At 42.1% G+C, this 27,982-nt stretch overlaps 1 protein-coding gene and 1 pseudogene across 2 annotated transcripts in view; one reads left to right on the plus strand and one right to left on the minus strand.

The window, feature by feature from the left end:
• The window catches only part of ARHGAP26 (Rho GTPase activating protein 26), a 408,401-nt gene that overhangs the window by 317,251 nt on the left and 63,168 nt on the right, over positions 1-27,982 (plus strand). For both annotated transcript variants that reach the window (XM_054717998.1, XM_008140911.3), the window contains exons 19-20: positions 2,498-2,636; positions 14,594-14,747. In XM_054717998.1, the coding sequence (XP_054573973.1) occupies positions 2,498-2,636; positions 14,594-14,747 (293 nt within the window). The remainder of the gene's footprint in view (positions 1-2,497; positions 2,637-14,593; positions 14,748-27,982) is intronic.
• On the minus strand, positions 27,229-27,326 carry LOC114233513 (U6 spliceosomal RNA; annotated as a pseudogene).

A 27,982-nucleotide genomic window follows, 5' to 3' on the forward strand; every position in this document is an offset into this window, starting at 1 on the left:
TCTCTCATTGTGGAATGCTCAGCCTGTTTGCTGTGTTGAGTTGACCAGGCAGATGCGAACACTCATCTAAAGGAACAGTGTTTAAATATCAGTGATAACGGTGCACAGGCAGGTTGTCACCCAGGAGCAGCCATGGTTCAGCTTATTTCGGGGATCAAAGTAAAGGGGAGAGAAAGCTTCTTAGAGGTTGTGGTCCTTGAGCTCAACAACAATCATAGTTTCTCTTTTCTTCCCCTGCAGACACCCAAAAAGAGACTGGGGACATGTATAGCACTGGTACTTATTTTTAGGGATGCCAACTCCTCTGGAAGCCAAATGATCTCAGTTGTTTTTGCGTGAAGTCCCCTTCTCCCCTTACTCCCTTGCCCCAGTTGAACTCAGCTATGTTGTGATTCGGTTTATTTTGTTGAAAATTCAGTCCCCTGGGGAAAATATGATAATGCTGTTTTCAGACAGCTGTGTTTGGGAATGAGATGGACTGAACCAGCTGGCTGGCATCATTGGAGCCCAAGGACCTGCCAACCCATGGAGAGCAGCTGTTTGGGCTGAAATTCTTATCATTCTTATGACTTTGCTTCCTATATTATCAGCTTCTGAGTTCTTCTAAATGCACACACAAAGGAGAGAAAGCCATGAGAAAGACTCTGATATGTTTAGGGCCACCCATAGTTTAAGGGAGTGGGCTGCCACCATCATCCACTCATTCATGACTGTTGGAAAAGAGAAAATCCAGAAGGAGGCTAGCTCTAAAGAGGAAGCGACAATAATGAGTGGATCAATAAATATTTATTTAATATAGTGGGGGTGTTAGAAGATTGTTTAATGAAGGAGGAAATATCACAATGTAATGTTGAATGAAATGTATAGGATACCAAACTATATAAAGAATATAATCATCATTATGGAAAAGTATTCTTTAACATTAAGTGAGATAACCGATACAAAGCATTTAACCTGGTACCTGGCATGGCAAAGACTTAACAAATCACAGCTGCTGGATGCAAACTCTAACCACAGGGAACATGCTCGAAAGATCTTTCTTGATTGTATGAATTAGTGCTGCTATCGTTATTTTATTCATTGAAAATTGAATCTGGAAAATCCAAGGACATGGGTTTCTATGTGATCATCTGTAGTTACATCTGTGATTGTGGCAGCTTAACCTCTCTGCCTCAGTTCTTCATTATAAATGGTGAGGAGAGTCCTTATTGCTCAGGTCACTGAGCACTGAATGAGCCATCTGTGAAACACATGCAGTGGCCGGTCCCTAGGGAACCAACATTGAACGGTGGCTACTATAATCATGGTAACTAACCGTATAAGTGGTATATAACTAGAGGCCTGGTGCATGAAATTTGTGCATGGGGGTGGTCCCTCAGCCCGACCTGCACCCTCTCCAATCCAGGAGCCATCAGGGGATGTTCTACTGACAGCTTAGGCCCACTACCCGTGATTCTCTGCTCTCTGCAGGGCCTGGGGGCTTCGCTGCCACGTGAACGAAGCCCCCACGCCCCGCTGTCCGCTCTCAGTGGGGGCATGAAAGGACTGGGGGACTCCAGTGGGGCTGAGGGGACTGGGTGCCACCATCTTGTGGCTATGGGCACTGCCATTTTTGTGATGGTGTGAGGGTTAATTTGCATATTCCCTCTTTATTAGATAGGATAATTCTGCTGGCCTTGTGTCTGTAGAAAAAAAGATGAGAGTTGTCATGATTTTGTCTAACATTTTCTTCTCATTTTTTACCTTGGGCTTAAAAAAAAAAAAAAGAAACTTAAACATTTACAAGAAAATAAAACTCAAAAGCTAATAGTGGTTATCCTAGAATTGGGAGAGTTTTTCCATTTTCTTCTTGATGCTTTTTTCAACTTGCCTGTAGTATTTATACGTTTCTTTTATCATCGCAAGGAAAAACAAGAAGTCCCCCCCCCTTATAAATAAGGGAAAAAATTGCTCAGCATCAAATATAACACTAGAAAGGATGCCCCCCTGAAGATGACTGAGGACGAATGAGGAAATGGTACCCTGCACTGGAGTTCTGTTTGGAGTGTTATGTAAATGCATATTTCACACTCTGAGAAAGTTGTGAAGCAGTCATTGAGAACTGGAAAAGAGAATCAGAAAAGTAAAAAGATTTTGACTAATTGAGTCTTCACAAAGGTGGTCACAAAACTTGAAGCCTTGTTAACAGCCAATGGCTTAGATTTAGCACAGATTTTTCCCGTGTCCCCGGAGAGACGAACAAAAAGAAGATCAGTGGAAGAATAGGAGAAGGGGTTAGAGATGGAAGTAAATGGTTACCAATGTCTGGGATACACTTCCCAACAAGAAGGTTTAACCCAGTTCCTAGAGATGATTACAATGAAGTCCTGAGCAAACACTGGTGGTCTTCTCAAGGTCTGTTGCTGATTCTTAGACATCACCACCCACCTTTGTACTGGTTCTGCTTTCTCCCCAGTTCACGGCAGCCTGTAACCGTCCTATGCAATTATACTTGCAGATATTTAACACCGTGCCTGAAATGCCTCTCACCAATGCCCAGCTGCACCTGTCTCGGAAGAAGAGCAGTGACTCCAAGCCCCCGTCCTGCAGCGAGAGGCCCCTGACGCTCTTCCATGCCATGCAGTCGACAGAGAAACGTGAGTCCTGCGCTCAGGGCTAGCGTGATACCCCAGGGACATCCCTTGCCACCTCTGCTTCTGGCTGCTCAGGGGCCACACCTCTGCCCTCTCTGTGGGCCTCTGCCCTTTGCTTCCTTGAGGACTGTGTTGCACTGTGCCCTCCAAGATGCCACGGCTGTGTAACCCTAATAGGAGAGAAGGCTGTATTGCTGAGAATGAAAAGCCAGGGCCATGCTGTTGAGATTCTCTTTCCAGATCTCCTGTGGGCAAACAGCTGAGCCTCTCTCCCTCCCGCTACACGATAAGAGCTCAGCTCAGGCCTCGCATCTTCGGGCCCCCTTTTGTTAGCAGCTCCCAAAGAACAGTTTCTCTCCCTTTTCTCAGTCTGTAATTAGATGCTTATTAGGGTGAGTCACATGCCCCACTAGGTTGTGACTCTCTGAGGGCAGGACCTGCTTTTGCTCTTCCTTCTACTCCACTTCTCACAGGGCCTGGTGTGGAGTGGACACATAATAAATATGTGACATTAATTAATGAATTCATTAGGGAATAACACCGTCCTTGTTCCACAACAGAGTGTAAGCACTATGATTGTTTCAAAACTTGTTTTCATCTCAGGATTTCTGAGTTTTTTGCAGTCGTCTGGTGACTGCTCCCTAAAATGCTCCCAGTCTTGTTTAGCATTTATAAGGAAAGAATTGAGTATAGACCTGGGTTCCTGTGCCAGCAGCAACACACGGACAAGCCTCTTGCCTTCTCTCAACCTCAGTTTGCTCATCTGTAAAGTAGGGATCACAGTACCAACCTCATAGGGAAGTTGTGAGGTTTAAATGAAGTTAATGCATTAAGCATCTGGCACAAGGCCTGGGCTGACAGCTGAGAGCCATGGCTATTATTATTAGTTATTGTTGAATCATATGCAGATACCAAGGCTGGTTCATTCACCCAGCCAACATTTACATGATTGTCTGCCAGAGAACGGAAATATAAAAATACGGCCTGTCTTTAAAGAGCTCACAACCAAGGAAGGGAAGCAGACAAGTGAATAGATAATGACAAGTCTGCACATACTGCTCCCGTAGAAATATGTGCCTTCAGGGAGTCAGTAGGATATCTGTTTGAAAGACATGGCATCACCCTAGTCACTGTGGCTCAGTTGGTTGAGCATTGTCTTGTGCACCAAAGGGTCTCAGGTTTGATTCCCAGTCAGAGTGTGTGTGGGAAGTAACGAATTGATGTTTCTCTCTCTCCCTCTCCCTCCTTCCCTCCTTCCCTCCTTCCCTCCTTCCCTCCTTCCCTCCTTCCCTCCTTCCCTCCTTCCCTCCCTTCCTTCCTTCCCCTTTCTCTAAAATCATTGAAAACATAAAAATAAATAAATAAACAAACAAACAAATAAAATAAGACACATGGCGCCAGCCAGATTGCCTCGGTGAGCTGGGTGAGAGTTCTGCCTCTGCTGCTCACTGATCAGACAGTTGTTCATTCTTCACAGGGTTGTGAGGATTAAAGCACTTCTAACTGTGCCTGGTGCAGAGTACGTGCTCAGTAAATGCTGTGGATGGCTGTTATTATTATCACTACAATAAGGACAAAACACAAAGTGGAACAATGACCTGCTTTGCCTTGAAGAGAAGAGGCTCCTTATCAGGATTGGCATCTTTCTCTTCCTTTGTTACAAAAATGAGTTTTAGTAGCCCCTCACATTTTAAAAGTGATGGCTTTCCTTATCATAATTCCTGAAAACAAATCTTCACCACCCCTCCACCCCAAATATCATGCATTTAAAGATGTCACAGTATCCCATAATACGGCTGCACCTTGGTGTATTTAGTACCATTTGGATGATTCATATATTTTGCTCTTATGAATAAAACTATTGTTACGATCTTTGTAGCTAAATCTATTCATAGTCATAGTCATGATCATTTCCTTAAGATAAATTTCTGGAAATATTTCTAGGTCAATGGATATGCACAGTTTTAGGGCTTTGACCCTGTACCTGGATTGGCTTCCCTTCGAATGATAATCTGTGTTCCTCTTGACTGTCTATCTTGGCACATTCTCACTGTGGTGTCCACATGGCCTGGGCTCCTCCACATGTACCAGCAAACACTTGGAAAAGGCCTGGCTACATCCACATCTGCCACGAATAAGACTGTGGGGTGATGTGCTTCTCGGGTTTCCAGGAGAGCCATGGTCACCTCATGTTTTGTACAAACGTGTACAGTGCAGATAGGGACAGATCAGATAGTGCTGGTAAGTGATGCTAAGCTTTCCATAGTGCCAAGGTCATGATGAGACTGAAGCAGAGGCAGCTCTGGGACAGGCCTAGAAGCATATTCTGGGAGTATGTAGGAAAGAAGATGGAGATCAGGAGAAAATCAATTAGATCCTTGCCCATGATTAATTTTATCACACAGGCAGGGGATGAAAGTTAAGGATGTGTGAAATCAGACCTGCCTAAGCTGCAAAGCCAACTGCTGGCCCTGTCTGCAGATGGGGGACGGAGGGTGAGAGACGGGAAGAGGGTAAAGCAATACCTCTTTCCTCCAAATGTTAGTAAATGCTCCCTGAAAGCAACACCAAAATCTCCATATGCTTGAATATTCGTGGGGTGCTTAGCTTTCCCCCCATTTCTCAGAGAAGAAACATTTCAAAAGAAACATTTTCATTGAAAAGTATATAGATGTGTGTAGGTGAATATTATTTTTAATAATCTGTTTCAGAAACCCCCCTTTTTTTCTGGGAAACTAGAATGATATCCCAGCTGGCTTAGAGAGGACAATAAGAGGAGTTGGGTGAGTTGATGCTGAGGAAGACCGGGCCAGGAGCTGGAAGGTTCTACTGGCACTCGCCCCTCCTAGGTTATAATCTGGCCACCCATCAGGGTTAAATGAACAAGTGACAATGCACAATAAAGTCTTCACACACCTTATGCTTCCCTTTGTCTGTTCTGTGGACAAAGACAGAAGACTGATTTGTCAAAGCTCTTTGCTGAGTTTACTCTTTGGAATTCAAATATAGATAAAGATCCCGCAGCTGATTTGTAGGGGAAATTGCATTTCCATAATGTGTATTCCATAATAATAATTGCATATTTAGTGATCACAATGTTTTTCAGTGTGAGGCCTTTTTCTATACCTAGCTCCCTACTTCCCAAACCTGAATCATTTTCATAAACCTTCATTCACTCTTTGTGCCACAACCACATAACTCATTCATTGTTGTTTGTTTAATACATGTCTTTACATCAACTTTAAATCAACTTACTTCTTTACATGGCCTATTCCTACTCAGTAAAAGCTCCAAAAACATGAGTTTGATGGTCTCACTGTTCTGTTCTCTAATATACAGGAAGATAAATATGTAACCATTAAGATAAAGAATGTTCATCCATATCCAATCCCGGAATTGTCTTGTGTTCTGCCCATGGAGTATGTACCACAGTTTGGAGTCCACAGACTTGGCTCTAGAATTTTGACAGATTCAGATCCTTCATGTTAACATAAATATAAAAAAATCACGTTTCTTTTGTCCACTTGACTAGAATTGGGTTCAGATATCATTAGTTGGTTGTTTATATCACAGTAGGCACTCAGTGATATAAACATGCTGTGCATAGTTTCATGATGTGACACCTGTCCAGGTGTGATGTAACCTTACCTTTCTTCAGATTCTTGCCACAGAGCAAATATCTTGTTAGAGAGATCATGTTTGTGTGGACACACACACAAACACACACACACAACCTCTCCTCTACCTTCAAACTTGGCATATGGTATTTTTCAGAACCTCGTTTCCCCTTATGTCTGAGTATCTGCCTCTTTTGAATCCAAATATGCCTTTTCTCCTCGGTGATGTACTTGCAGTTTATTATCTCCTTAGTCTTTCATGGGTCAGCCCTCTCTTCAGTCCCTGAAACTCCCAGAGTAGTTCGCTTGGTGCTTCCGTTTGAGAGGCTCCAATTGTTCCCCATCAGCACACGTTTTCCCGCACCTCTCCGCAGGGCCCCTGCTCTGTACAGAAGTTGGAGCCTATCCTTTTCTCTCAGAAGTGACTCTGTGCCAACACTTCCGGCCTCAGATTGTCAGCTGCCTCCCTCTTCCTGGAGAAGAGGCTCCTTCCTGAGGGTCACCTTGCCAGGTTTTTCAACTGTGCTGCCAGACAAATGGTAGCAAAGGATATTAGTGTTTAATCTCTACGTTTCCATGCAGGTACACCATACAACAGACATTGCACTGGTATATCGAGGCAAAAGGCACTGACAAGCAAACTGTACTTCTAGTTTTCTGAACAAATGTAGAAGGTAGAGCCCGGGATTAGAGGAAACAAACAACCAGGTCTTGTGCCTTTTAGATTTCTTCTAAGAAGTTGCAAGGTGACATTTATCACTTAAGTTGTCCCAGATTTTTAGTATATCCACCAAGGTGTGGAAATGTATTGATTGGAATACTGGTTCTTATTCTTGGGTGTGCATTTGAATCATGTCAGGAGCTTGTTAAAAATACAGGTGGCTGGTTTCCTCTCTGGTACGTTCTGAATCAGGTCTTGGCTCTGCAGCTCAGGCATTTGTATTTTAAAAGCTCCCGGGCAGTGCTGAAGACAGCTACAGTAAAGAAGCACTGGCTTGGGAGAGGGGGCACCATCTAGGTTTCTTGTCTTCTGTCATTACCAGAACATCTCTTTGTCTGTCAGGATTGGGGGCGGCCTGGCGTGGTGATTGAAAGTAGGCGCTCTGTGCCTCCCGGCACTGTTTCTGTGCCATCTTGACTCTGAGACCTGGAGTACATTACTTTTCCTTGTCCGAACCTCCATTTTTCTCATCTGTAAAATCCATCACTAGTAATAGCTTTCTTGGAAGGAAATTACCGTGATTAAGTGAAACAGTGCATGTGCAGTACTTGACATTGAGCCTAGAACATAGTAAGCACCTAATAAACATTAGCTACGATTACGATGATTATCATCAAGCTATAGCTTTCCCTTACATTTGACTAAATATCTCTCCCCGCCACCCGAGGCTGCAGATTCCCCAGGAGAGGCCCCTGCAGAAGGGCAATGCAGTCTCCCTGGCTCAGCCAGAGTCTGTTTGATGCTTGAGTGCAAATACATCAGCAGCCTGGGATGAGTTGTACAGTGTTGATGGGGGTGGGAACGGATTCTTGGGCTTTGCTTTACAGGGATCATGTTAACTAGCTGCTGGGATTATAGTTCTGATTAATTCTTTTAGTTCAGTTAATTCTTCCTGGACCCTGTCCCAGACAGGCCCAGTGAGAGGTGGAGAACGTAGCTCGTATACTTCTCATGTGTGTCTTCCTCGTTGAAAAATCACTGGGAATTCATGCTGTTCAAAGTCTTACGTAATGCCTCTCTCCGAGCAGGCAGGGCTGCAGCCTGTGCCTTTTCGCAGGCTGCCTCTGCAGGTGATGCGCACTCTGGACACACCTGCTCGCCTTGGCAGATGACGTGCTTATCCACATGGGTTCCTGTTGTCACACAGGCTGGAAGGTGTAATGCGGCTCTTGGCTTAATTATGTGTGGTTACCATGTGTGACTGACATCCACATAGTTGATGCATCCATTAAAAAATGATGCTGTGGAAAACCCTTGGCAGGGAAGAAGTTCAAGATCAGTAAATGAAAAGAAGCACATGATAGGCTCAGTTCTCTGGCATTATCACTAAGTGAACAAAGTAGATAGCACATTAGTAGATAGGATTTTATCCCACTTCGTTAAAAGAAAAAAGGTGTGTTTGTCGTGTGTGTATGTTTCTATGTATAGGAAACCAACTGGATATTGACACACCAAAATACTGGTAGGGTATTTGTATTTCCTGGCTTTCTAAATTGAAGCAGATGCATATTTATTATGCATTGATTCATTTTACCTTATTAAAAACAAAACCTCCTAATTATACATTTTAGTTACTATCTCAAACCCATTTTGCAATGTGTCATGATATTAAAAATATGTAAATATATAATTGTCTTCTTTCTGATGCACAATAATATAAGTAGTCTATATGTGGACTCCCTCAGGTATTGAAGGACCATAGATTAAAGGAACAGTGTCTTGACTCAAAAGTAAGTTCTCAGGCAGAAAAGAGGGCTAAGTTATGAGTGGGAGAGTATCCATTTAACTCTCATTTTTCAACTCCCTGTTTAGCATTGATTAGAGGCTCATTCGTACACCTTGGTTTTTGAAATGTTCTTGTTTCAGGTCCTGGTATCCCCATTGTGCCTCATTGTCCCACTGCCTGAACCATTCAGTCCTGGGTCAGCCACAATGACTTCCCCATTCTCTCTTGAAATCCAGTGTTACTGGTATCCTTTCCCTTTGCAAAGTAAAGCGTTGTTCTGAGCGGCATGGGGAGAGAATAATTCAGTCCACACAGGACCAAAATCAGTGGTGGTTTTTGCTAAAGACAACCTGCCACAGGTTGTAGCATCATGAACTGTGTCCTGTGGTCAAAACAATTGACCATGATTTTCATGCATCAACTCATTGTTTAGCCCAGTCACAGCCCAAACTACATTTTAAGATTATTTTTTAAAACATTGCCCAAATTGTTTTCATGTGTACCAACACACTGCCCAAATTGCTTTTAAAGATTATTTTTATCATAGGGACTGAGGCTGGGTCAGCGTGAAATCAGACCACCTCAGAAGTAGTGTGTCTTGGCACGCCACCAGTATCCAAAGCAAAGTTACAGGGAAACAAAATTGCTTCAAAAAGTGATTCCAAGCTTCCAGTGAACTTGGGTGTTTCCCAGAGGTGGTAAACTCTGAAATTGCAGTACACTCATCATTTTTTATTGCAAAATTCATTAAGCTGCCACGCTATTATCATCCTATCTTGTCAAGATGACACATTGCAGACCTCATTGCAAAACTTTAACAAGCCAGGAGAAAGTACACCTCTCTCCCCACCACGCACAGGAAAGCCACTGGGTATTTTCCTTTGCCTTAATATATTTTGCATGAACCCTGGGTCTCTACAGAACTTCCCTCTGTCTGGCAACTCCCTTTCCTCCCTGTTTGATCATGTGGAGAGAGAGAGTTTCCCCCTTCCGGCTCTACGAGGCATCATGAGCTGCTGTTAAAAAAAAAAAAAAGCTTCCCCCCCCTCTTGCCAGTGAGGCTTGGACATCCAGAAAGATGAGATGCTAGCCTGTATTCTGAAAGACCTCCATGCATGTTGGGAAATCTCCCCAAAGTGACCTCAAAGGTCTGTGTTTCATATTCTTCAGCTCTGTGCATCCAGTGGGCCAGACATGTTCGGGCCTGCCGAGACGTGTGAATTTAGCTTGGCGCTGCATGTGCGTTCCTGGCTTCGCCTCTGGGTTCTGTGGTAAACAGAGACCCTGACTCTTGTATGTGGTGGGGTTGTCATTTAGAGCAAGCAGGAGACACTTAGTAAATATGGAAAGTGAAGTAGCTTAGCTCCCAGATTTCCATGGCAACCCCCAGAACAAGTACAATATCACCAAAATTACTCTGTGGCTTTCTTTTTTTAGTTGCAGTGATTTGGTTGCATACTCATGTTTTTCCGCTCCTGATTTGTACAAAAAAACATTGCCCCCTGAAATCAGGACTTTGTTTTTAAGGACATTAGCGGTCCCAGTCTGGACACACCTGAAAAACCCAGTCATACAGAACTGCCTTTTTCTGTGCTAGGAGAACACATTTTGATTGTTTATTGTGGCCTTATATTTATTATTTAGCTTACACTTATTCATGGTGCTTTAGCAGATACTATGCACAGACTAAGCAGGAATGGATGAGCCGATGCTGACCTCACAAGTCACTGTGACGGATGCCTGATGTTTTCTGCTTGGGCAGATGTGCCCCAGCCCTTGAGTAGTTTGTATTTTTAAGGACCAGCTCCACATCCAGTTTGTCACTCCTTGTAGAATGTATGTTCCTGAAAGCATCCAATACATTACTCATAGATGTTTACAATTATTTGAAGATTGCTTCTATCATTTCCTTATTTCTGGGCTCTTGTTTTCAGTGATTACTATGAAGAGAGATTCTTGTTGACAAACATATTTGAGGAAGGCAAGCATTTTCACTGAATTCCACCGGTTTAGAATTACCCCTGACTTGGCATTCTTTCTCTCTTGGTCATTTAAATGGTTCTCTGTGATCTTGTTGATTTGACTCATAACCGGTTGTTGTTTTTCTTTTTCAGTCCAGCAGTTTATAATTTTTTCCTTCAGTAATGTAATTGCCATCAGTCCTTCTAATACCTTCTTATGAAGATGCAGAGCTGGTGTGAATCATCAGTGGCTCGAAGTCCAGCTGTCTCTCGTATTTGAATGATTTGATTTATTTTATTTTTACTTTTTAGGCTGCCTATTCTCATTATGTTTTCCTGTCAGGAGAACATAAAATCCTCCTGTTTTGAGTGACATTACTGAATCACTTTCTCTTTATTTTTTAATTCATTTCAAATGCTTTAGAATTGGTCTCTCTAGAGCAGTCACCAAACTTTCAGACCTCACAGACCACTGGTTGGCAACCGCTGCTCTAGAGTTTGCCACACTGCTAAAACATTTGATTTGCTGTTGATCTTTCTCACTCCCCCATCTCTGGAATAATCTTCACCTTCTTGCTCACCCTCAGTAAGACTTGTCAGCATTTCACCTGAGAAGTATCCACTAGGAGTTCCCAGTCTTACTAGCTGAGGTCTTGCATCCAATGAAACTGTAATGGCTGGGTAGTCAGAGTGCCAGATTCCCAGTTTTTCTTATCACATGGCTCACCCAGATAGACCAATAAAGAGGATGCCTTTTAGGGTGCATAGTTGGCTGTCTTAGCTACAAAACTATGAAATCTTATGATTAATTATATTTTGTCCTCTTCTTGAACAATGAACTCCTTTCCCTGACCTTTTGCTTTTGTTGTTGTGTTGTTTTGTTTTAGGTTATGATATATGTAAGAGATTCTAGATATCTTAATATAAGCCCAAATAGAACCTCAAAAAGAATTTATCTCTTAAAAAAAAGAATTCTATGTCCTCCAGTAAATGGAATGCTAGAAATCCCCAAGTTCAGTTTGGGTGTAGCCACCTGTTTTATTCCATTGACTTTCCTAGCCTAGGGAGGGTCCTGTTCTTGTTCCCTACCCCATCCTCACTCCCTTGTGAGTTTAATTCAGACAAATACCATCTTTCATATGCTACAGGCTCTCTCGTTAGGTCATGGAGAACCCCAGTCTATAAAACTGTAATAGGAGATATGTTCTTAAAATCGTTATCTAAGTCCAGTTTTCAGAATGAAATCTTTTTATGAGCATTAGGATTCTGATAAAATATTTTATAAAGCAAAGCATCTTTATAAAATGTTATTTTCAATTGTGATTTAAAAGTGTTATCTGACAGATATCCAATCTTAGGTTGCTCCTAGTCTACCAAATAAGGTAAACATATGATTAAGTAAATATATGCAAGTTAATAAATATACCAGTAGGCATCTGAATAAAATACCAAGGAATAAATTTAAGAGTCTGCTAACTGGGTACTGTATTTGCTACTCAGTAGATACTCATTAAACATTCATTGAATAAATAAAAATTGAAGAAGGTTTCATTTCAAATACTCTTTTTCTAATGGATAGTAAGGCAGAAAAAAATCCTGATAATATTTTAGAAAAACTAATATACTTTTAGCAAGATACTGTTTTTAATTTATAGAATTACAACCTTCTCATGGATAAGTAAATAAAATCACAAGAAAAATATGAGCTACAGCTATATTCTTCTGTTTCCTATGAATTCAGAGAATTATGTCATCCAAACTTGGCCTCAAATTAGAATTCATAAAACTATTAATCTCTCCTCCTGTATAAAGCAGAAAATGTCTCTATTGAACCCCAAAGAAATATAATATTCCCCTTTTTTTATATGGTGGTCTTGGGCTCCTCACAGTCTTGCAGGAATCTTGATATGAGTACTTTGTGCAAAGGAAATTTTTACTTATACTGAATCATACTGGTAAGTGGCATACCCATTCCTTAGATGATCCCCTAATTATGTCATTTTAGAGTTGTGTTTTTTTCTCAGTAGCAGGTTCCCATTCACAGGCCCTATTAGTCTGCCTACATCTTGATTCAATGTAACTCTTTTGGTTTCTCTTTCTTCATTGTTGCTTCCGTTGGGAATTTAAGCTCTTAAAATATGAACAGGTCTAAATCTCTGGAATCAACTTAGTAATCTACTTTTTTCAAAATCTACTTAGAGTTAAGCAATCTCCCAATAGCCTCACGGTGTTTTTAACTCTTCTGTAGGGCTTTGAATATGACATTGAAAATTTGCCAAGCTATTAGGGGGTCATTGGGTAGTGTGTGTGTGTGTGTGTGTGTGTGTGTAATGTGAATATTAATCTAACATCATTTCATAAGTATAATATACTTTTACTGACATGGCTAGTGTAAGGGAAGAAGTATTTTTTACCATGACATCACCCCCTTTATTGGCTAAAGACACCAGAGTTCAAATGTCCACCTCTTAACTACCATGTCAGTGAGCCCAGTCTGTCTCCTTAGGGATATGGTACACATCTGGCTCTTTCAAAACAGTCCAGTGAAGATTAACCCAGATATATTTCTTGATAAGTAAATTGATTGCTCAAAATATCAGTTGATTTCAGTATGGCGTATCTGTTGGTAACATGGGACTAGAATGACATTCTAAATCCCCAATGTTTTGCTATAGCAGTGGTGCCTGTGTCATTTAGCTAAATCACAGCAAAAATGTTTTCTTCAGGTAGTGGTTCCAAGTTTTTAAAGAGGGGAAGAAACAGAATGTTCTTTTCTTTGCTCAGTGGTGAGAGCATCGGCCTGGGGACTGAAGGGTTCCGGGTTCAATTCTGGTCAAGGGCAGTACCTCAGTTGCAGACTTGATGGCCAACCCTGGTCTGGACACATGCCGGAAGCAACTAATTGTTGTGTCTCTCTCACATCAATGTTTCTCTCTCTCTCTCCCCCTCTCCCTTCTACTCTCTCTAAAAATCAATGGAAACAATATACTTGGGTGAGGATTAACAAAAAAGAAAGTTCTTTTCTTTGAGCAATGTCTGATGTTTACTAAACACATTCCTGCAAATGATCCCACTTGATCCTCAGGACAGCTCACTCTCCCCATTGTATAGATGCATTAGCCAAGAAACAGAGTGTGAGTGAAAATTGCCTGAGGCCATACTACCAGTCAGGGGTGGAGTCTTGAAATCAACTCAGGTTTCTCCCTCCTGGTCTGGTAATATACTCCAAGCATTAATATGACTGCTTGGACCCTGGACTCAGTTTTTTATATGCAAACTACTCTGTAGCCCTTACACATCTTTTTATCAAAGAACTAACTTGAAGCTAAACATCAATTGCATAGAGCTACAGCAACCCAGAGTATATGTGTAGGGAGCATCAGGAATTTAGATTACAGAGTCATAAGGAAGTAGATGGCCAACTAGTAGACATTGCTGGTTACTTGCTATAGAATCAGAGGTAGGATGTGGCCTGTGCAATTTAGACAACATTGGGGCAGGAGTGTTTGAATAAAAGGTGAATGTCACAGAAACCAAGAGGATCTGGTTGAACACAAAGGGCTATGGAGGTTGCTCTGTGCTCTGACCATCTGCCAGTCAAAATAAGACACAACTTATGGTGCAGTGGTAGGGCTACTCTTAGGAAAAAGGCTGGTCAAATTAAATCGGGGCGGGGGCGGGGGCGTGGGGGTAGGGGAGGAGGTATGTCCCATCAAGCTAAGGAGGGGTTTTACTCTAAAATTTCAGGTGACCTATTCCTCTTTGACTTCCTTTCCCACTTGTAATTCATATCCTTTCCTATGTCCCATTTTTAGCTTCACTGGCCCAGAGATCTCAATCCAATTTCAATATTTGTAAAATTTTATATATGTGGGAATAGACTACCCCTATGGAATAATATTAATATGGGGCTGTGGCCTTTTGTTTTTCCCCAGAGGAACAAAGAAACAGCATCATTAACTCCAGTTTGGAATCTGTCGTCTCATCAAATGCAAACAGCATCCTTAATTCTAGCAGCAGCTTACAGCCCAACATGAACTCCAGTGACCCAGACCTGGATGTGCTCAAACCCACCCGGCCCAGCTCACTGTAAGTATGTTTGCTTGCCTGCTACGGCAGGCCCTCGGTCAGCAATTCTGCTGAGAATTTGCTCTCAGGCCCAACCTGACTTTGAGCATTGCTCTATGAACGTTATTTAAATTTCCCTAAACTTGGAGCTTGGCTAGTTTGTTATGGGTTAATCATTATTCACAACATACTTCTTCTTGGCCTTGGTGATCTATGATTTACCATCCTGCTGAGATGCTTTGGTGATGGCTATTGCTATTGCCTGTGCTGGCTGCTGGGCATGAAAAGCAATTCGTTTTGGTTTTATGAACATCCAGGCACTGTAGTAGCTCAGTAGATCACAAGCCAGGTCTGTTTCTTTCATTCATGTTGTCTTGGTTTCCCTCCTCCCTGACTGTGTTGACAATGTTCAGTTCCAGAAAAAAAAAAAAAAGCCCCCAGTAGCCCTTTGGGTCTTCAGCCCCTCCAACCTTAGTGTGACTGTGATCACATACAGAGGCTAAAAAAGAGAAGCACCATTGTTGCTTCATTCTTGGGTTTCAAGCACCCGTAGCCAAGACAGGCAGTTTTGGGGCTGCTTGTCCAAACCTCCACGGAAATTGGATGTACTCTGTTAGAGCCAGAAAATCCTCCCTTGTGGTTTCATCCCACATTGCTTAGCAGGCTTCCTCAGACCACCCCATAAATCGTGTCAACCAGAGCCTTTGCGGAAAGAATGTGAGGCCATGACCAGAACAGCTGGACTTTGAGGCTGCAGTTGTATAAGACTCAGGAAAAGCAGAGTGGACTTTGCCTTTCTCTAGTGAAAATAGTTTGTGGTTCAGCCACAGATTGCTCTCAGGCAGTTGTTTTACATGGTGAGGCATCGGGATAGCAGAGCCTTTTCCTGCCCCTATCTAGGCTAAGGTGTGTGAATGAAAGCACCTTAGCATTCTATCTCATTAAGATAGTTACAGATGTGCAAAATGGGTCCAGCAATTTTTGCCTTAGAAGGGACTAAGGTACATTAAGGTTTGGGAGGAAAAATGACTCTAAAGTGGACTTAAGAGGTAATTATGTAGAAAACACAAGAACAGTATAGGATGAAATCATACATTGAGAAAGTCAGGTCTCATTTTAGTTAATGGCTTTAAATCCTACCTTGATATGCAAGAATTTAAATGACTTACCTATTTTTTGGTAATATGTTTCTTCACCAAGAAGTGAACCAGTGCCTTAAGAGCTCAAAATAATTTAACATGTTCTGGTTATGGGCAGTGAGTTTCTCTGGCTCCCCATGGCCAGACTGAATGTCTCAGGTGCTCCTAGCCATTAAGGAGATTCTTGTTCCCACCCCACCCCCATTTTGTTTAATCTCTGTACCTACCAGTTGCTGAGGTTATTTGTTGCTCAGCATGAGCAAAGTTGAATTTCTAGCCCAGGGTGCTTTATATCTTCTGATTCTAGCTGTCGTACCAACTAGTTTTCTTTAATCTTTGTTTTCAGCAGCTAAGGGCTGGGAGCCCCCTGAGTCACTGCTGAGTACAGTCTGTCCAAAGAGGCTGCTTGAACAGCTAAGTAGAAAGGGGGGTCTTTTAAACAGGTCCTGGAAGAGGGGGCTTAGGCTTTTTATTTTTTAATTGTCTAGTGATTTGTTTTACATAAAATACTGTGGGGTGACTTAATCCATTTCACACCATACAGGGGGCTGTTCCCTGCATGCTGCAGATTTGGGGGGAAGGGCTTTCCCTGGGAAGGGTGGGTGATACCAGGAACAGTTCCACCTTTATTCTTAGGAGGAGGATTAGAGGTAGATGTGTGGTGTTTCTAGCAGGACTGTGGTCCTGCTGAGCTCAGGGAAGGTCTGACTGACACCTGTGAGTCTTGAGCTCAAGGCACACTGTTCCTGAGACAGGAGTGCTGATCCCAGCGCAGACACCAGAGTTTTCCATGCCCCAAACACGGGCCAGGCACAGGTCCTGCAGGCTTTGCAGTTGGTTCAATGACCATTTCTGTCACTCAGGGCCGTGAGATGCTGTGGCTCCCATTGTTTTCTGTGTGGAATTTGCCTGAGTGGCCATGGATACAGGCTGGGTAGTCCTGGCAAACAGAAGTCACAGTATGTTCCCTGAGAAAATTGATTCTGTGAAGTCTGTCGGCACACTGTGCCATGGTGATTGGGCTCAGTTGAAGCCAACTGAGACTGGTGGGTCTCAGCCTCCATTCTGGACCATTTCATTCCCTTCAACACTGTTCACTTTGAAGTGCACAGAAAGCCTTGAATGGGAACACTTAATGATGCAGATGAAAACAAAACACAGAATCAAGGGTGGTGGATTACCATTAGCTTGTTTGACTATTAATTGAGCATAAGGTGGGGAACTAGTCACCAGAAAACGGTCTGTTCTTTTTATTTTATTCATTTGTTTTTCATTATTTTCATAATGACTGGAACGATCACTGTGACCGTGTAACAATCATAATGAAAGAAACACATTGTGACTCAGCACCCTTTGGTACTTCAGAGACTACATTTTGCTGTCTCATTGGTAAATCTGTGCTAATTCTTCAAGGAGATCAGGCTCCTCTTGTTTGTTTGGGCATCAAAATTAGAGATGCCACCATTCTAGCCATGCCAGGGCAAGACTGCAGGGTTTAAATCTTTGGCAGGTCCTCCTGAAGATCAAAGGATACTTGGTAAGCCAAGACAAAAGTCCAGCTAGCCTAAAATTGTCAGCAAGTATTCTCCTATTTTGTGCCCAAACCTATGCTAAGCTATCTTGGGTAAATGAGAAAAAGAGTTTACAGCCTGGCTAAGGAGGAAAGACAGTGGTATATGGCAGTGCTAATTGGGACTTGTAGCTTATAAGTGTGTTTAGAGTTCAACAACTATTAACTGAATATCTGATGAGTACATGCACCAGTCAGAGTATTGGGGAAGGTAGGGTAGACAAAATGTGAGTTAGGCCTTAGATTTTATGGGTGGATGAACAAAATTCCAGCCCAGCCTGTGTGGGTCAACCCATGCCTGGGTTGTGGGCTCCATCCCCAGTGGGGGGCATGCAGGAGGCAGCCGATAGACGATTCTCTCTCATAATTCATGTTTCTATATCTCTCTCCCTTCCTGTCTCTGAAATCAATTAAAAAAAAAAAAGAAAGCATTTGAGGTAAGAAGTATGACAAAAGCAGAGATGATCCAAGATGGGAAAAAAATAGCCTACAGACATGTGATGAGTGAGGGGCAACTTACTAGTTCCTTCCCTACCACTACCAGTATATGTCTATCCAACCTTTAAAATCAGGACACTTGTTACAAAAATACAGATTTCATAGACATCCACTGCAAAAAAAAAAAAAAAAAAAAAAAAAAAAAAAGAGGAATCTAGACCCAGACCTTACACCTCTCATAAAAATTAACTCAAATGGATCCTAGACCTAAATATAAAACTAAAAAATTTCTAGGAGACAGCATAAAAGAACATCTAGGTGACTTTGGGTTTGACAATAACTATTTAGATGCAACACCAAAAGCATAATTTATTACATTAAAAATTGGTCAGTTGGACTTCCTGTAGGTTAAAAACTTCTGCTCTGCAAAAGACACTATTAAGACAATGAAAAGCCAAGTCACAGACTAGGAGAAAATATTTGCAGAAAAGAAAATAACTAAGTAAACACAGAACAAAATAGAAATAGAGGCATGGATACTTAGCCACATCCCTGTTTGGAACAGACAGACAGCTGTCAGAGGGGAGCAAAGTTGGGAGACTGGACTAAAGAAGGTGAAGGGGTTAAGCAAAAACACACACATATAAAACACACACACACATACATATCATCATAGACACAGAAAAACAGCGTGGTGATAGCCAGCAGGAAAGGGGGGAGGGGAGTAGTTGGAGGTGGGCAAACTGGGGAAAATGGGGATGGAAAGAGATTTGGCTTGGGATGATGAACACATGACATACTGTGCAGATGATGTTTTGTTGACTTGTAGACTTGAAATCCGTATGATTTTGTGAACCAGTGTTACCCAATAAATTCAATTAAAAATCAATAAAATAAAAAATAAGTGACTAAACAAATTTGATAAAGGACCAGAATACACAAAGCACTCTTAAAATTCAACAATAAGTAAACAAACAACCCAATTAAAAACTGGGAAAAATATCCAGATAGACACCTAACCAAAGAAGACATACAGATGCAAATAAGCCTATGAAAAGATGCTCAACATCTTGTGTCATTAGGGAATTCCAAGTTAAAACAATGATATATCACTACACACCTATTAGAGTGGCTAAAATCCAAAACACTGACATCAAATGCCAGTGAGGATGTGGAGAAACAAAAACTCTCGTGCATTGCAGATGGGAATGCAGAATGAGACAGCCACGTGGAAAGATAATTTGGCAGTTTCATACAAAACTAAACATAGACTTATCACATGACCAGTCTAGCCATCACACTCTTAGGTGTTTACCCGAATGAGGTGAAAATTGATGTCCACATAAACACCTGCCCACAAATGTTTAAAGCAGCTTTATTCAGAATTGCCAAAACTTGGAAGCAACCAAGATGTCCTTTATTAGGTGAATAGATAAACAAGTTGTGGTACATCCAGACAATGGAATATTATTTAGTAATTAGAGAACTGAGCTATCAAGTCATGAGAAGACATGGATGAACCTTAAATTTATATTACTAAATGAAAGAAGCCACTGTAAAAAGATGGTATGATGCCAACTATATGACATTCTGGAAAAGCAAAACTATAGAGTCAGTAAAATGATTCTGGATAGTAGATACAAAACATTATGCATTTATCAAAACTCATAAAACCTGTACAACCCAAGGAACAAATCCCCATGTTGTAAACTATGAACTTTAACAAATAATAATGTATCAATGTTGGTTCATTGATTTTAACAAATGTACCACACTAATGAAAGATGTTCATAATAAGGGAAATTTAGGCAGTGGGTAGAGGAAAATGGAAACTGTTATTTTGAGCAGTTTTTCTGTAAACCTAAAACTGCTTGAAAAAATAAAATCTATATATTTTTTTTTAAATCTAGATTTCTAGCTTCTTTTAAAAAATTATAAAATATGGCCACATTGAACCCATATGTTACTTGGTAACAGATGATGTTCTTTGGCCCCTATCTTCTCACAGTTGGCCTTTTATATCTTCTGCCTATTGGCCTGGGATAGATTAAATATGGCCAAAGAATCTTAGCAGCCCCTCCCACTAGGAGGAAGAGTCTTTGAATCTAGGCTGGCCTTTACCCTCACACTTATTTGGCCAATAGATTATGGTAGAAGTAACATCATGTGACTTTCATGCCCAGGCCACAAGGCTTTGTAGATTCCCTTCTCATCCTTCGGGTACCCAGCTGCCATGTAAAACAGTGCTGTCTCGCCTCCAAGAGAAAAGCCCAGCTGCCCCAGCCTAGCCGACCCACATGACAACCATCCATTGAAAGCAGCCACATGAGTGAGTCCAGGAAAGACCAACAGAAAAGCTGCCCAACCACCTCACAGATTCATGAGAAATAATACATTGTGGCTGTGGTAAATCACTGAATTTGGGCCAGTTTAATTCAGTAATAATTAACTGACACAAGCCCGGTGAGTTTGTGACCTTGGAGTCAAGGGCAACGAACTACCTTGGAATGGGGCTGGGCTACCTGGGTAAGTTAGAAAAGGATGGAAGGTTCTTACTGTAGAGTAGTGGCAACATGAAGACAATTTTTAGGATCTTCTTTGAAAGAAAATGACTCATAAATGAGATTCTAAGAAGTTAAGAAACAAAACAAAACTCATAGGTAATGGTTGAAGCAATGAGAAAGATAGCTCAAACACTGGCATGGAAAGCAGGAAACGCTAGGTAATCTTGGCACTACCATCGACTAGCCAGTGCCAGCCCTTGGCCATGAGCGTGCCCATCTCCTCACTCCCTGTGGGAGAATGGGGTTGACCTGTCTAAGAACAGAGCTTATTCAATGGACTGCAGAAGGAAAAGTCACTCTCTCCTCTCACAATGAATAATAGAGTTGGCATTGTTCCACTACCTTCTGGAAGACAGTGATTTTTAAGGAGGAAATAAACAAAGGTCAGGGCCCATCCCACTGCCTAAGATACTGCAGTCATTCCTCCAAATTAGAAATGATTAGGTGAATGCTTTAGACCAGTGGTCACCAACCTTTCGGACCCTATGGACCACAAGTGGTCCACGGACCACCGGTTGGCGACCGCTGCTTTAGATCACTGGGGTAGAGATGGAGGGGCTTGTTAAGATGGAAAGAAGATTAGAAGATGGAGGAATAATTACAGCAAAAGGGGGTGGGGGGTTCAAGTTGAAGTTCTCCCTTCCTAAGTGGTCCCTACTCCTAAAAAATAACTACTACCCAGTAGCCCCATAAATGAAATGAATTTTTCTCCTCTTTTCCACTTAGCATACACATACATGCATTTCCAAGTTATTTCTGGTGAACTAAAAGATGTGTGCATGCCAAGCACCTTCAAATTGTGCCAGAGTCAACCCTCCTGTCCCATCTTAGTGGCCAGTGAGAGGCGAGAGCACAGCCCCTGGAATTCAGAGGATAAACAAGGCCCGCTTCCAGGCCGGCTTGTTTCTCTGAGGCGCTGTTGGCTCCTCCTGATTTTGATGCAGTTGCTCTCAGATGAAATCTGGGGGAAACTTGCCTTCAGAGATACCTCTAAAATTTTACTTACGTTTTACTTAAAATTCAGTCATTATTCATTTAACAAATATTTGAACACATACTGTGTGCCAGACATTAGTCTGAGTGCTAAAGATACAGTGATTTTTAAAAATTAGGGTTTCTTTTCTCATTGATATTATATTCTAGTGGACATAGGAGGTAAATCACTATCCAATATATCAGAGATGTTGCATTCTTTAGGAAAAACTAATGTAGAGTAAAGGAGGTATGGATTTGTAGGGGAAGGAAGCAAGTTACTTTAGTTCTTTGTGGCTCAGTTTCCTCATCTGTAAAATAGGGTAATCATACCCTCCTCAAAAAGGTGTGACGGTTAAATGAGATCATTCTTTATCTCATTTACATGTTTATCACCATGAATGTCAGTCAACATTATTTAGGAGGGTCTCCACACAGCACCCTTTCTCTCTTTCTACTCCCTCAGCCCTGATGTGTATTTTTTGTGTGTAGACAGATGTCCTCGCCTGTCCCCACTACTTCCCACCTTGAATCTGAGACCAGAGCGGTCAGTCCAGCCCTTGAGTTATCCGTGAAAAGAAGGAACTTCTATAGAGGCAGGTGCTACCCCACCTTAAATAAAGACCAGGTTGGGTAGGCACACCTATTCCTGAAAACTTTGGAAACCTCCAGATCCCATGGATACTTGGTGAACTTTATGCATAGCTGTTATTTATTGAGACCAAATGAATCACAAAATAAATAATATGCATTACACAAGTGATAATTCGTGGCATATTTTTAAACTAATTTTGCCATCTAAGTGCCACTTTATGCCAAAACAGTTACACCCAAAAAGGCAGCTCTGATTTTACTACAGTGATCTTTCTTTGTCATCCTTGGAATGCCCGGATTTGAAAGAGGAAGCTTTCCTCTTTGTTTGAATCAGTGTTCAGTGGAGGAGGATCTTTCCTGTTGAATTGAGGATTCTGTTTCTCACTGACCTCCAAGTAGAAAAGATTTCTTCCCACTTTTCCCAGAAAACATGGTGGCATTCCCCATCTTGGGAAATAACTTGAGAGCATAATCATTTTCACAAGGAGTTAGTGGCCTTTTCTTGTTCCTCCTCAGCCCTGTGGTGGTTCCAGCCTGCTCACTCATGGTCCTTTTGTGGACAAGCCTCCAAACACCCCTTTGACACCTAAGGTTCCCGGGGCTGCCGCCGCCACACAGCATCTCCAAGTACCAGGGCACGTTCCCTTGCCATTTTTTCAGAGGTGGCCACTGATGTGAGCCGTATTCTTGTTTTCTGAGTGGCTTTCTGTCAGCTTTTCCGGTTCCCCAGCCAAGGTCTCCCTCTCCAGTCAGGAGTCCAGCTGGCTTCCCTTGGTTGAGGGTGGGGATTCCTGCCTGGTGACCCATCCGATTTTTATTGGATAAATGTGTTCAGTCACTAGCAGTTCTTTTTCACATAGAAATTGCTTGAGGCAGCCCACACACTTTAATAACCCAGCAGGATTTTGTTCCCAAGCACCAGGGCTGCCAGTGGCGCTTGGATCTGTACAGCCTGTCAGCAGAGGGGGTGTGGGAGGAGGCGGGATGGGACACAGTTCCGGCGCTTAGCCACATCCCTGTTTTCCAGCACAGCAAAATCACAAATGGAAGAATGTTTTTCTTCACATGCATTATTTTCTTTCCCCCTTTGCAAGCTAAAATCACATAAAGAGGCTGTGTATTTTTTCAAATTAATTAATCTTGCTAATATTCTACAATTCCCAAAATTTGCCATGGCACACACACTAGATGCTAAAAGCCTTGGAGTTGAGTTAAACAAATGAATAAATTTCATTCTGAATTTAGCTGCCCCCAAATGCTGCATGGCACTGCATTGTATGTGTTTAGGTAGGTGTTAGGCATTTTAAATCTTGAATTTTTAGTAGAGTCTTTGCAGAAGGAAAGAGGCTTAAGATTGTGTGTGGCTTTCAGCACAGTTATGCCTACAAGGAGACTTGGAGGGAACTCTAAAATGCCGGTTTTCTCCCTTAGGGTTAGATTTAAAGTTGTTTCTCTCTCTCTCTCTGTATATAAATTGGGGAAATCTTACTGGTAATTCAGGTCCTAAATTGGGTAACTGAAAATCATATTAGAGTTAAAGTACTGCCTTTTAAACCTTTTTAGTCAGTCTGGAAAGCAGATGCTTACTCAGCTGAGAACACATTTCTAGTTAGAAACGGCCTCGAGATCTTAGTTTTAACCCCTCTTCTGCATTAAGAATCTAAAAAATGAAGCAGGATCTACTGCCAGCTTCATTGGTCTCGCTGGGCAGGGTCTCAGCCCAGTGCAGTGCTTCTTGGGGTGTGTGCTCCTGGGACCAGAGTCGATGGCATCACCTGGGATCCTGCTAGGTATACACATTCTGAGGCTCCACTCCAGACTTACAGTTCAACTGCTGCTCTGGAGGAGGAGCCCAGCACTGTTTTAACAAGCCCTGATTCTGACACGTGTTAAAGTCTATGGTCCTAGTGCATTAGGGTGATTGACTTCTACGAGAACAAAGTCAGGATTTGTCTCATTGTAAAGCCACTGGCACTCTGATTGTGCCTGCAGTGATGACAGTAGTGTGGCTCAAGAACAACCTGCTCTTAGCCTTTGAGATTTGTCACAACTTATTGAGCTGAGGACTGATGGGTTTGCTTCTCAGGGAAACCCAGTTAGCTCACCGATGCTGCACTTTCCAGCTCCCCAGGGAAGCCAGCCAGCTGCTTTGCAAATGCATGCCTTGTGGTCACAAATAAGAGAGGGTTGGTGCATCAGTTAAGCAAGCCAACAGATTTTTTAAAATGAGCACCTACTATGTGTGTAACATGAGAAAATCAAGAGCTTTGCATTGGCAGGAAAACAGCTTTTGGGGTATGTGATACGAGGAAAGGGGTGGGCTCACATCAACATGTTCAGGAGATGAGACTTCTGAGTCAGCATTCCCCATTCTGTGCAGGGAGTGGGGACGGGTGGAAGGGCAAGGACTGACTTGGATAAAGTTCAGCAGATTCCTGACTAAGAGGACTTCTGAGCCTTTAATATGTCCATTATGAATCTCCCTAAGGGCATGTGTTATGCCGCATTTCCACAGTTCAGGAAATGCTATTCTATATCAACATTCCTCTTTTGAGGGGGAAAATGTATTTCTCATAATGTTTGGCATTATTATGGCAGAGATCCTTCAGGAGAATGGAGATTTAGTTTATGTATAAATTTACTGCCACAAATAGCTAACTGAAGGACACAGTAGGGTCAGTCGTGCACAGAAAGGTGTGGGGTCTGGTGTAGGAAAAACCCACGAAGCCCGTAGTGAAGCCTATTTCCTAACTGTGTCAACTTGGGCAAGTGATTTGCCTTCTCTGAGCTAAACCTATTCTGTGCAATGATAATAATAGTAAAAAAAAAATAGTAATAATAAGACCTACCTTCAAGGTTGCTGTGAGGGTCAGATGGAATGATGCCTGTATACCACTTATTAAATGGCCTGGTTCATAATAAGTGGTTAATAAAAATTGGTTGCTACTATTATTTTTTATTTCCTTATCAGTATTTGCTCTTAGGCTGCCCCCTTACCAATGAACAGTCCCCTAGGGTTGATTTCTCTCAGTGGTGGCAGTAGATAGATAGACACTCAGTGTTTGCTTTTGTTTGATACTGGTGTGAAACCAACCAACCCCAATTAAAATTATTGAGACAGTCACTTTAAAACAAATTAAAACACCTCACCTTAAATTAACTACCAATAAAATATACACTGAAATCAATAGAAGTGCTCCTCTTAGGAGACAGGGTTCAAGCTGTTTGCCCCAAGTCAGCAGGCTTAGCGTTTGCTCTGGGGAGCTTTGTTAAGCCATCTGCCCTATTGTATCTCCGTTGGGTGGACCAACTGGACCCATACTAATTAGGCTAGAACCTAATTGCAATCCTGAGTTTCCACTGGGGGATAATTGAGCCTCAGGAATTCCTTTGCAGCCTGTGACTCTGTGAATTTGACTGTCATTGTGGCAAAAAGAAAAACAGTTTCTGAAAAGAATTATTCTGAAATTCTGACCCTTGTCATTCCCTGCATTTGCTCTGTCAGGTTCTCTACCAGTGCCTGTCAATTTCCTTCTCAAGCAAGCCGTGGGGCTGTCCCCAAGACAGTGTCCCTTCCATTACTCTTTACAAATTGAAGAGGCGATGGCACTGTTCCTGGCTGTTGTCAAAATGCTCAGGAAAGGGATAAAATTGTGGCTGTAAGGACCACCTCATTGCCTTATGTGAAGAAGCCATGTCTTCAGAGGTAACCGAGATGATATTTTCTACAAAGAAATAAAAGCAAAGATGCCTATCCAGGGACGCAGTTAGAATCCTAAGAAGAAACTTCAGCACATTGAAAATAGCATAATTCAAGGATGGTTTATTACAAAGGAGTGGGGGCAGGAGTAATAGCACACAACTAATTACCATCCTTAGGCTGAAGGGCTTGAGTAGAAAGTGTTTATCAGAACTAAGAAGAGGAGAGAGTTCTATAGAGTTGACACCTCAAAAGGACCTTCGGTCGAGGGACTCAGCCAGGTGGAAGCGACCTATCAGAAAGGAAGACAGGGAATAAATACCCTGTCCCTCTCCTTCCTCCTGCTAATCTCCTGCCAGAGCTCCCCCTTGGTGAACCTAACAGGAATCCAGAGGGTGCAGGAAACTCTGTTGATGGATTTCATGCTGGTTACTCCCTGAGAAGAGGATAGGATGGAGAGTGGCTGCCATCCAGCATAGATTTATATTGCATGCCATTTATAAAAGCCAAGGAGTGGGACCACAAGGGATTGCCATTATAAAGCACTGCCTCAATAAATTGTAGAGAGGAGCACTATCCAGGACAGCAGAGGAGTGAGATAAGTCTGTATGCGCTGGTATGGAGCAATCTTCACAGGTACATTAAGGGCAAAAGCAAGGTTCAGGAGAATGTTCCACTGTGGTTCTCAGTGCACACTGCACATTAGCATTACCAGGGGAGCCTCACATAAAAAATGCCAACACCTAGGCCCCTTCCCCGGAGCCTCAGAGTTCATTGATCTGGGGTGAGATCTGACTTTGAATATGCTTCTTTTTCTTTGTTTTAAATATATTTTTATTGATTTCAGAGAGGAAGGGAGAGGAAGAGAGAGATAGAAACATCAATGATGAGAGGGAATCATTGATTGGCTGCCTCCTGCATGCCCCCTACTGGGGACCGAGCCCGCAACCCAGTCATATGCCCTTCACTGGAATCGAACCCGGGACCCTTGAGTCCACAGACCGATGCTCTATACACTGAGCCAAACTGGCTAGGGTTGGGTATGTTTCTTAAACTTTTGAGGTGATTTAGATACACAGCTAGATTTGAAAACCATTAGTGAGCATTGCATGGTCCTACTTATATAAGAATCCAGGGGCATATACACAGATGTGTGTACATGTATGTAATATTTCTGGAAAGATGCATGGGAATGAATCTGTGGCTGTCTCTGATGAAGTCGGATGGGACAGTAGCCTGTGGTGGAAGCGACACTGGCTTTTTCTTTCAACAATGCTCTTTTGTAGTGTTGGAATTTTTTTACATGTGCATGCATTGATTGTTCTGGTTTGAAAACTCAAGTAAACATAGATTTTCCCAGTTTTGAAATCACCGTTTCTTTTATTGTCTTCTGAAAGTTGTGGGGTGCATCTTTGTGAGAAGGAATTCATTAATACATGTGCTTTTATTTTTTCTAGTTTTATTGAACAACAGTTGACCTACATCACTCTATATGTTTAAGGCATACAGCATGATGGCTTGATTTTAAAAGTAGGAACACTTCATGAATTTGCGTGGCATCCTTGCGCAGGGGCCATGCTGTATCATTCCAGTTTTGAGTATATGTGCTGCCAAAGGGAGCAGAGGAATTTTCTTTAACCTTTAAAAGTTGTTAAAGTCTCAATAGCTAGGGATTTGTGTAAGAAGATGCTGTTTGATTGAAGAATAGGGCCTGTACCAAGAAGGTGTTGGTTTTGGTGTATGAAAATAAAATTAAGTCTGTTTGAATTATTTAATGGGCACATGACTACTCCACATCAGGCTGGCCTGTTCAAGGCTCCAGTTCGGTTTAGTAATCGGTAACTCTGGGGACAGCAGAGGAAATTTGTCTAGGGAGCTAAGTAGGGTGGATCCTGTTAGACCCCTACATCTGGACTGATATCAGATTCCTTATTAATTTGGGAAGCCCTAACTTAGGAAACCAGAAAGTCATATTTTACATTGAGCAGCTAGCGACTTGTGAACTCCTCCCCTAACCCCTCAGCTGACATCGTGAAATTTAAGTAGTTCAGTTTTTCTTGAGCTATATATAGTTCTTTCACCTGATCTCCATCTGTCATCTTCCATCTTCTGCCCACCCAATTTCCTTTGAAAGCCGCATTTTAAAGGAGTATAATGGAAAAACCTTAACTCCTGACCTTTGTGGAGATACATTAGAGTTACTCAATAATAATTAGCAGTTGCCCTGGTAACCCCAGATGCACTGCTGAAATCACCTCTAATCGTCACTGTCCCCTGCC

Source organism: Eptesicus fuscus, chromosome 6 (genome assembly GCF_027574615.1).
Source record: "Eptesicus fuscus isolate TK198812 chromosome 6, DD_ASM_mEF_20220401, whole genome shotgun sequence".
NCBI classification, from domain to species: Eukaryota; Metazoa; Chordata; class Mammalia; order Chiroptera; family Vespertilionidae; genus Eptesicus; species Eptesicus fuscus.